We start from the raw sequence: 11,177 nt of genomic DNA, 5'->3' as shown, positions 1-11,177 counted from the left end.
AATAACAAGATTCTTTTTTTAATTTTCTGTGCCACCACTTCTTCAACAGATTACTCTTTAAAAAAAAGTATATGTGTTTTCCAGCAATTGATCTAGATCTCTTAATATGTGTAAAGCATTTCACTTCACCCACTACAAACCTAGTGGATTACTTGTATAATGGCAGTGATCTATTTGGTCAGGTGTAATATTACTTTTTTATGGCCAACGCTTAGGAAACGTACTGGACATGGTCAAGAAGCTCTGCGCTTACGATTCATTTATCGGGTTTTTTTTTTTATATTATTAGAGTTATGCCCCTTTGATTGATATTTTGTAACTTGGTGCACACGATCGTTATCCAAGGTACTTCTATGTATTTTTAGATCACCTGAGACAAAGTTTTAAGTGACCTATTCTAATCTCCTTTTGTCCATCGACGTGCGGTGTGCGTCGTCGTCCTTTAACAAGTTACATTTTGGACTCAGACAGAAACCACTGAACTAATTTCAATGAAATTTTGCCGAAACTTCCCATGGCCAAAGGTCAACCAAAATTATATGGTCTCAACTCACCAGGGGACAAAGTAGCCTCTGACTGACCACAGGGGCTGATGGGCGGGGCCAAAAAGGGTCAAACTAACTGAAAAACAATCTTCTAAGGATCCTAATTAGGTAGCCTCAAACACTCTTCTTAGAGAGAAGGGTCTTAAGGTGCATTACCAAAAGCATGAATTGGTAGTAAAATTTACTTAGGAAAATGATATTTTTGAACATTTGTTTGATTTCGATTGAAATTCATTCAATTAGCAGGTTGCGATAACAGTTTGATGCACAAGTTGGCCCTACCTCACCCCGAGGCCTGATGAACGGGGCAAAAAGGGTCAAAATAGGTATTTCAAAACTCAAGCCATGTGTTTGTGTTTTATTAGGTGTGATATATAACTTGTTTACAACAATTGCGAAACGAGTTTTAATAAAGCATAGTAGCACACCTTTTCACTTCTGATAGGGACATCGAACCCCGGCCGCCCAGGTGAAAGGCAAGTATATTACCACTGTGCCAGCCGACCACACTGACTTAAATATTTCATCGATGGTGTTCCGATATGTTTACTATGGAAATAACGAAACTGGAATCTAGTTTACTAAATTTGCTCATATATATATATCTATCATACGTACTATCAGATACGTACATATGTTTATAATCCAACAGTTCCTCCTTTCACTTTCAATCGCAAAAGGCCAAAACTTGATGTACAATGTAGTACACCTTAGACTTAGACTTTGTAAATATTTAAGACGTCAACCTAAGACTATGTAAAGATTTAGGACGTATTTATAAGACTGTGTCAAGATTTAGGACGTAAACCTAAGACTATGTCAAGATTCAGGAAGTAGACCTAAGACTACGTCAAGATTAAGGACGTAAACCTAAGACTGTGTCAAGATTTAGGACGTAAACCTAAGGCTGTGTCAATATTTATGACCTATACCCAGATTTAGGACGTACATGTATGCCGAAGGCTGTGTCAAGATCTAGGACGTATACCTAAGGCTGTGTCAAGATCTAGGACGTATACATAAGGCTGTGTCAAGATTAATGACGTATACCCAAGATTGTGTCAAGATTTAGGACGTAAACCTAAGGCTGTGTCAATATTTATGACCTTTACCCAGATTTAGGACGTACATGTATGCCGAAGGCTGTGTCAAGATCTAGGACGTATGCCGAAGGCTGTGTCAAGATCTAGGACGTATACATAAGGCTGTGTCAAGATTAATGACGTATACCCAAGATTGTGTCAAGATTTAGGACGTATACCTAGATTTAGGACGTATACCTAGATTTAGGACATATGCCTAAGGCTGTGTCAAGATCTAGGACGTATGCCGAAGGCTGTGTCAAGATCTAGGACGTATACATTAGGCTGTGTCAAGATTAATGACGTATACCCAAGATTGTGTCAAGATTTAGGACGTATACTTAGATTTAGGACGTATACTTAGATTTAGGACGTATATCTAGATTTAGGACGTATACCAAGATTTAGGACGTATACCTAGATTTAGGACGTATGCCCAAGACTACCTGTATCAAGATTGAGGCCGGTTCCTAAGGCTGTGTCAAAATTGAGAGTGTTAACCTATCCACTGCATTCCGTTTATTAACCTCTGCTGGTTGTGTTCATGTGAACGTCTGCGTATTATACGCACTGTACATATCTTTTTAATCATCGACCTACATTTTGACTTACAATTGTAGAAATTTTCAATAACATATTATATTAGATAGATGTTAAATGGATTTTCATTTATTACCAAATAGATTATCTTCTTTAACAAATTGAACAGATCTTGTCTGCTATCTAAATTTTCTCTCTGGCATCATTGGTGACACATATTGACTAATTGGCCTTATTCATATACATGTATTAAATACTATTTGAGACTTTGATAACCTCAAGATATACCCAATATATACCTACTATAACACCCGAATGACATAATGTTAGACAGTTATTGTCTTTTGGTAAGGTCGATTCATGGTTTTATTTTACCGGGGGAAAATATCGACCAAGGATCAGGTCCGAGGTTGATATAACCTTTTTTCAGGTAAATACATGCATGTATTGACCAAAATAGAATTAATATACATTTTGTACATGCAGGACACTAATTCATATACAATACTATTATTCTTGTTTGATGCTTCAATTTCTTGCAATACATTGACATTGTTTGACAATACCCAGGGGAAATGATTCATCATCTATTTTCAGACACATAAGTCAACAAGTGTTTTTACACGATCGATCAATATCGCTAATCATGTGACACTATTTTAGCCAATCACAAGATGTAAAACCCGCACACTCAGGCTTTGATGGTGTATTCCTTAGATCTTTACGTACATATTGCAATGAACGATAACTCTTATGTTTTACCTTAAAATACCACGTATATATCGCTGGTATGGTACAGACCATTATCATGTCGTGAAATATATTTCATATTGATCCGGGAACAATTAAAACACTAATTTCCGCCAATTTTGCAGTGAAAATTCTCCAGTCCATGCTCAAATTTCTTTTACTTTATTCAAACAAGTGAGCTATAAAAAAATAATAAAATAAAAAACACACCCACACACACATAATAAGATATGACGAAGCTGACTTTGACAGTATAAATGATGCTCTCCTCAATATTGATTGGTTGAACATTCGATCAAATCAAGATTCTAACATGTCTAACTCATTTATACTTGATTCAAATACTGAGCAAGTCAACACTTTCATTCCTTCTAAAGTTATAACCACACGTCCAAATGACAAGCCTTAGATGAATAATAGTATCAGACTGAAAATGAGACAACGTAATATAATTCATAGAAAAGCAAAACAAACAAATAACCCCCACATTTGGGAGAGATTTAGATTTTTGAGGAACGATATATATCTTATATAATTTGGTAAAATCCTGAATCAACGTTGCGCCGTGAATATATCATAGAGAACTTTCCGATATTTTGTCTTTGTTCCTTTATTCTATTCAATCTGTGTTTACCTGTACCTATATCTGTTTCAATGCATTGTATGGAACATAATTAATCTTGTCCCCAAGCTTATGTTTAATTCTTTGTGATGACCAACAATTAGGAATGACACTCGAACTCTCCACTGATCAATGTTTTGTTATCTAAATACCTTCCCGAGGCGGTTACACCATCTATTGTTATCTCAGTAAAAGTTCACTAAAAGTCCTTCTACACTCTACCTGTTGTACAATGTATGTGTTAGTCCGGTTGTGTGTGAGTGTGTGTATGCGAGTGTGTGGTTTTTGTATTGTATCATTTCTGTACATGTATATATTTGTTGAACCGATGAGCCGTAAGGCTCAAGGAAATAAAGAACTTGAACTTGAACTTGCATGTCCAGTTTTATTTACCTGTGATAACGCCGCTTTGGGTCAGTCATCTTAATTATATACTCGTATACGTGTCAATTTAGACAATGGTCAATTCTATTTTATATGTTTACACCGGAGACCCGGGCGGCTAGTTGGATTCCCAACCAGCAAATGGACAACACGTACACTACGGATTACCAAGTGTGATCAGAACTTATATTGGACTTGCTTAATTTACAAAGTTGGATCGCCAGCTATATACATTGTATTTATTGGAATACAAATACATGTGGACTTAATTATCCTGTTATAATTTGTGAAACGGTTGATATTATGATTTGAAACTATTTGAAACAAATAATATAAGAAATCATTACAAACTGATTTAAACTCTTTGTTTTGTGTCCTGCCATGTGTCCAATCATACAACAGTCCGAATCTAAACAGATACAGCAAAACGCTGTATGAAAAATACATAACAACTTGCTTGCTGTAAGAATCGATGATTTTTCGTTACTAATGGATTGGATATATATATTGATGCTTGTACGCTTGCGCAAACTCGTCATTTTTACCAACAGGGCCCCCTTGTTCTAAGTTTTATTAAGGATTAACAGAAAAAACTAGAGTGTACTCTTAATAAACCGCGAAGCGGTTTATGAAGAGAGTACACTCCAGTGTTTTATGTTATGACTGTATAACAGAAAAAATAATTAATGTTAATTCTTATAATTTAATTTCGTCTTATACACACCAAGATATTTCACTTTCTTTGGCGAACTCTTTTCTGTGATAAATTATTACGCAACGTCATCAGCCAATCAAAAATGACGTTACATTTCGCAACGTCAAAAATTTTGTTATGGAGGTATAACAAAATTATTTCAGCCAATGAAAATGCGTGTTTCATACAAAATTAAATTATTACTAGGTTAATCGCAGTTTAACAAGAATTTTAAAACCCTGATTAAATCATCACTTCTTGTCAAACTAACTAGACGACAATATATTACACAGCTCTATAATACTCTTCAGACTCCTCTCCTACATTCCTATTTTAGGGAATGTAAACACACAGGTTTAGAAATCAAGCGGACGTCATTTTCACTAATCTAGTGATTAAGCCTATCACCTTTTGAATAACTTGGACGTGAGCGAAATGTTTGCGAAGAACACTTTTGATTAATCTACAGGAGTTCATAATCATATTCTATTTGATAGTTTGCTTGCTAGTTTTTTTTTATTATCAATTGATCATAGTTATTTTTTTATGTTTTATTTCCTTATACTACTATACAGTTTAATTGTCACAACACTCAAACAATACACTCGTATGAATCACACATATATGCTATGGGCGTTCACATTTATTCGTACTTAAATAGCTCCAAAGGATATGTCTTTCTTTAAATAGTTTTTATTTATTCTTTACAGATTCAGTACAATCAATAGTTTATATTATCAAACACCAGTCATCGAAATTTCTATCCAGCGACATTCTTTAAGCAGATAAACAACTTCAACAAAAGGTCAGTAGATGGGATGACCGCTTTGACGATTGCCCTAAATCGACCTTTGACCTTATGAAAGCACTTACCCCCTGAGTGACACTCTACTGCGCTTCTTCATACCTTTACAAATACACACCTGTAACACCGCCATTGCTCCGAAGGTAGCCGGATTGTAATGTTGTCGACACCGTCTTAGAAAGTGCGTAATATTTTAATTAACATTTTGATTTTTAATTTTTAAGATGGACATCTTCGATTTCAGCTCGTTTCTCAGCTTTAACACTGTGACAGTGGCCATTGTTGTGATACTTTTAATCCTGTTGGTCAGCCGGTCACTACAATGGCCGACCAATCTCCCACCTGGCCCAACTGGTTACCCTGTTGTAGGATGCATACCTCTACTGCGAAACAGAAACGTACTTGAAGTGTTTCGAAAGTTTCGAGCAAAATATGGCGACGTATATAGTTTGAAGATTGGACCAAACCTCACTGTGGTCATCAACGGAGCCGATGCATTAAAGGAAGCTTTTGTTAAACGGGGGGATGAATTTTCCGATCGACCTGGAGGCTATTTACAAGATGTTATTTTTCAACGCAGAGGTAAGATAAAAATGAATACAGAAACAATACTTCATCCTTGAACAGAAACAATATTAATATAGATATTAATGGTGCTTTAAGGGAAACAAAGAATACTGACTTGATAACTGTGTCGAACAATAGTTTTATTTATAATTTCAAAAATATAATTGAGATATGTTAGCCCAGTTATGAGACAGACTGTGTCAGCTACTAAGCTAAAGTATATACCTACTTAATAATGTGTAAAGGCTGGTTACCTGCCATACAATTTACCAGACATGTTACGTAAGATTAGTGGCCTACGGGTTCCATGTATAGGTATAAGGCAACTGTCTGATGTAATGGTTCACGTGTGTTAAATTGTCCATCTGTAAGAAATTGTCAATCGGTGTATTTAAGTCCCATATTCATAGCTGAAAGGGAGTCTTGGGTTTGGCTCTCGAGCCGGCCGCTGGCCGCAAGGCTGACCTCTACTTTAGGATGTCATATTTTGTAAATAGTATATATACATGTATTGGACTAATAAACTCACATATACAGAAGAATTAACTATATTATATAACGAAAGCATAATTTTAACTCGAAATCGATTAAAAGATACCTGAATACAAACAAATAATATCGATTTTCACTAACACATTTTTGTATATTTCACGAGTATGTCAAGTAGGCGTGATACACCATTATTAGCTACCCGAGTGAAATATATTAATTTTGTTATTACTTTCGTTGGTTATATATAATATATTCCTCTCATTTGCTTAATTAACAGGTACTTTGTGCAGATACTAATGTTTATTTTATCATTATTATTGATATAAATGCTTATTTACCATAATTAATTGATATTAATGCTTCTGTTCCATAATCAATTGATATTAATGCATATCTAGCATAATTAATTGATTTTGATTCTTGATTTACCGTAAGTAATTGATATCTATAATTTTCGAGTACACATCTGACGTATTTTTATTCTGATTCTTTTATTATGATTTCGATCTGTTGAAGACATCTGTTATAGTGTCGTGACCTCAGTGTTACATTCTTTATCTAAATAAAGACATTATCAAACGTACATTCAAATAAGGATGAATAGAATGATGAAAAACATATTACTGAATTGATATCGACAGCTATACCGTCGCTAGATAGTTAATAATCGAGTAGGTTGAAAAAGTGGGAGTTAAAACACATGAAAAATAAAATAGTAAAACGCATCTATTTACCCGTACAGGTATTGGTGGAACTTCTGGTGAACACTGGAAACATACCAGGACATTTTCGTTGTCAACGTTACGGAATTTTGGATTCGGAAGAAGAACGTTGGAATCAAGGATCCAAGAGGAAATAACTGCTTATTTGGATGTCATTGAGAAACAAAACGGGAAACCCTACGACATGAAGGAGATGACAGTGTTAGCAATATCCAATATCATATGTAGTATTACTTTCGGAAATAGATTTGAGTACACTGATGCAAAGTTCAAGCGACTTACATCGCTTTTTGCTGAGAACTTCCGGTTAAATTCGGTAGGTGGAGCTGTGCGATCTTTCCCATGGGTAAGATACCTTCCTGGGGACATGTTCAATATTAAGAAATTGACTCAAAACTTCACCGACATCAAAGATTTTGTCGCTGAACAAATAGATGAACACCGAAACACAATTGAAGAAGATTGCCAGCGCGATTTCATCGATGCTTTTCTGATACAGCAACAGAAACATGGCGAGGACGACCCAATATTTGATGGTAAGCTCTGACTAAGCTGTGATTCATTCATTTGTGAAGAATAGAATACTACCAGTCCAATCCAAAATTGAAAAAAGAAAAAAAACCGGGAAACACGCAACTAACTGACATACCAATAAAAACAATAACAACCCCCAGGGGAATAATGTCCTCAATGGACATTTCAGCTGAAATACACACAGTATGACAAATATTAACATCTTCAGACTTGCAGTTATTTGTTTGTTGTCTAGAAAGGAAACATCTGTTTTATCTTATTTTGTTTTCCCACAAATATCCCCGCCCTACAGCTGGAACCATGAACCTATATATTACAAAGTAACGTACTAGCTTCTGGCAAAAGTATTTGAATACATATGAATTTTGCAAATAGAAGTCATATATCTCTATATATGTGGTAGTATGTATTACAGATTGTATTGGAGTCATTCGTTTTCTTCTGTTTGCAGACATGAACTTGACTGCTTCCGTTTTGAATCTTTTTGTTGCTGGTACTGACACAACAGCTACCGTGATCCGCTGGGCGATAATTTACCTCATTCATAACAAACCCATACAGGACAAACTTCGACAGGAGATAGAGACAGTGGTTGGATCCTCCAGGGTTCCGTCGATTTCCGACAAATCCAGCATGCCTTACTATGAAGCGTTTATAACAGAGGTTTTCCGTATGGGAAACATCGCTCCCCTCTCTGTGCCTCACGGAGCAAACAAGGACATCCGGTTCCGGGGCATGGTTATCCCGAAAGGGTCAACTCTTATACCAAATCTTGATTCCGTTATGACAGATCCGGAATTATTTGAGAATCCTGATAAATTTCAACCTGAGAGATTTCTAGGAGAGGATGGAAAACTCAACGGCAAGGAAAGAGATGTCATGGCTTTCTCGTTAGGTGATTATATTTTCATTTGCTTCAGTCTTTTGTTATTTTGTATGCGAATAGTAGTTTTAGTTTATTTATTTCTCTCGTTTATATCAATGCAAAGACAGAAGCGCAAACAGTTTATATATGATGAACCGTTGCTTTATGCACATCAGTAATTGCTAATTTTATAACTCGCCATATTTGGAAATATTTTTGAGATACTGAGTAATGTTACCCATCATTTCTTAAAGAGACCTGTTCCATTGCCATTTCATTGTCATTTCTTGGGTAATTGTAAGTTTATGCCGTAAGCATACTTGAATGCATTCATCATTACCGATTCTAAGTACTTCTTGAGTATTGAACCACATATTCATAGAATTTAAGATGAAATCATGACCGAATCAGAAGCGAAAACTCTGTTTTTACATTTACTAAACGACCTTGGTATTATTCGAATCGTTTAATATTTCCTGAGATTTACGGAAACTTTACTTTATCTTTCCCTGATTATCACTTTTGTTACAACAAACATATTTCGCACAGTAAATATATGAAATACATATGGCTAACTAAACGATCTTGGAATTAACGCAAGGATAACTAGATTTGGCAGATACATGTACTAAGAATTCCGTTCCCTGACTGTCTTTCATTAATGAAAATGTATTTTGAATAAACAGGTGTATTGATAACTGCTTCAAGGATGAACTCAAATGATATTTTACAGGGCGACGAGTTTGTCTCGGAGAATCTCTAGCGCGGATGGAATTATTTTTGTTCCTGACATCATTGCTGCAGAGGTTTGAGTTACTCCCTGAGAGCACAGACAATCTTCCATCATTCGATGCGACTTTGGGACTGGCACGAGCGTCAAAGGACTACAGCTGTCGCGCTGTTAAACTGAAGTAAAACAAACACAAATCAGACAGGATGTTTATACATAAGCTTCAGTTTGTGTGTTTAGAATTTCAGCATAGCTTTGTAACGGCTTGATTAGAAATGTGTAGAATGCAATCACATGGAGATATATCTACTAGTGATAGAATATGTGTTGAAATTGCTCAATGACCTTTAAACGACTGAATAATTAATCAGAAGTATGAAATGGCTACCTAGCCGCATGCCAATTTTTACTGTTAAACAGTGCATTCCCGAAATTATTTTGCCATATTTTTGTATCTTAATGAATAATACTGTTTTGAGACAGATCAGGTGCTGGGGATAAATTGGACATAAAACCACATAATAAAGCATGTTGTTTGAGTCGGTGTCACCTTTTAATTTTAATAAATTCACAATGGGTATGTAACGTTATGCCTAATATACCGACCTGTTAAGTTAGTGGTAATAATATGCTCGGGTAATCTGAAAATGGTCGGACAATGTTATCAGTAGGTGGGCGCCAGATATCCCCCACATGTACCATCTTCGTCCCCAGACATCCACAGATGGGACCATCTTCGTCCCCAGACATCCACAACAGGGACCATTTTCGTCCCCAGACATCCACAACAGGGACCATTTTCGTCTCCAGACATCCGTCACAGGGACCATTGTCGTCTTAAGCTGGGTAACACAGAACCACACCGAACACTTTACACGGACGTTGAACCTCCCGAATCCCGCAATTGCGAATCAAGTTATATCAGCCTAATAAACCAATCACTCTTGCTGGCTCAGATGGAAGTGTGCACAGGGTCTTACTTTCGGAGGAAACCACAGTACCCGGAGAAAACCCACGTTGTCGGGCAGGCGAAAGGCAAGTGTGTTCCCACTGTGCCATCCGAACACAGAGACCACCTCAGTCTAAATACGGAATCCAATTGTTTATACCTAATCATGGTGTTTATATGTTTACCTTTTAAGTATTCGAAATTTTTGAAATTGTATTGGAAATGTAGTCATAAAGTTGTTTATCAATTAAGACATTTGGTGAGGTCATTATGGTGTTAGACTCACCTTCGATCGCCCGAGGTTGGTATTTAGATTTCTATCTGGTCGGCATAACACCATATCAACCAAATAAAATGAAACTTGTTTGTTTGCAAAAGAATGGAATTGTATTATACCAACCTTGATAACAGGAAGTTTACATTTTGGTATTCATTGTAACGCCAGATTTTTACGAAGTCATAAAGATGTTTGTTAAAATGGAAGCATCTGGTCAATGCCACAAAATACTGACCTCCACGTTACCATGTCTTGGTCAATGTGAATTGAGGAAACTCAGATCATATCTAACATATTCAATTTTATTTCATTTATACCCTTAAAAAAATCTAGATTTGCTTAGAAATATTTTCTATGGTTATATTTTCGGCCATTTCTACAAAATGTACCGGGTACCCATTGTTTTTGACACTGTTTGTGTCGTTCGACAGGTCAGCCGCTTTATACATACTAAAAGTCATCACAGTGAATAAAGAATGACTGTCCCCTCAGTTGTCTGGTGTAATTCTATATTCTTTCTTTACCAATCTTTGTGAAAGTGAAGCGCCTGGTCAATAGCTCTACGATAAATATTACTTTTAAAAGTAGTTATACCGTTTACTCTGATATAACGTTCCCT

General features: G+C 36.0%; 1 protein-coding gene across 1 annotated transcript; it reads left to right on the top strand.

The window, feature by feature from the left end:
* Nucleotides 1-5,508: 5,508 nt before the first annotated feature.
* On the top strand, nt 5,509-10,661 carry LOC117329245 (cytochrome P450 2J6-like). The gene is made up of 5 exons (XM_033887089.1): nt 5,509-5,565; nt 5,667-6,004; nt 7,224-7,739; nt 8,189-8,632; nt 9,336-10,661. Exons 3-5 carry the CDS (start codon nt 7,388-7,390, stop codon nt 9,515-9,517), a joined length of 978 nt encoding a protein of 325 aa, XP_033742980.1. The 5' UTR covers nt 5,509-5,565; nt 5,667-6,004; nt 7,224-7,387; the 3' UTR covers nt 9,518-10,661.
* Nucleotides 10,662-11,177: the final 516 nt, after the last annotated feature.

This window comes from Pecten maximus, chromosome 6, assembly GCF_902652985.1.
Source record: "Pecten maximus chromosome 6, xPecMax1.1, whole genome shotgun sequence".
Lineage (NCBI taxonomy): Eukaryota > Metazoa > Mollusca > Bivalvia > Pectinida > Pectinidae > Pecten > Pecten maximus.
This window is presented reverse-complemented; position numbering and strand designations above follow the sequence as displayed.

Bases quoted from the DNA above. Each gene is read 5' to 3' on its own strand.
- LOC117329245 (XM_033887089.1), top strand. From the start codon at position 7,388: ATGAAGGAGATGACAGTGTTAGCAATATCCAATATCATATGTAGTATT. The intron at 7,740-8,188 runs GTAAGCTCTGAC...TTCTGTTTGCAG, and splicing joins GGACGACCCAATATTTGATG to ACATGAACTTGACTGCTTCC. The intron at 8,633-9,335 runs GTGATTATATTT...GATATTTTACAG, and splicing joins TGTCATGGCTTTCTCGTTAG to GGCGACGAGTTTGTCTCGGA.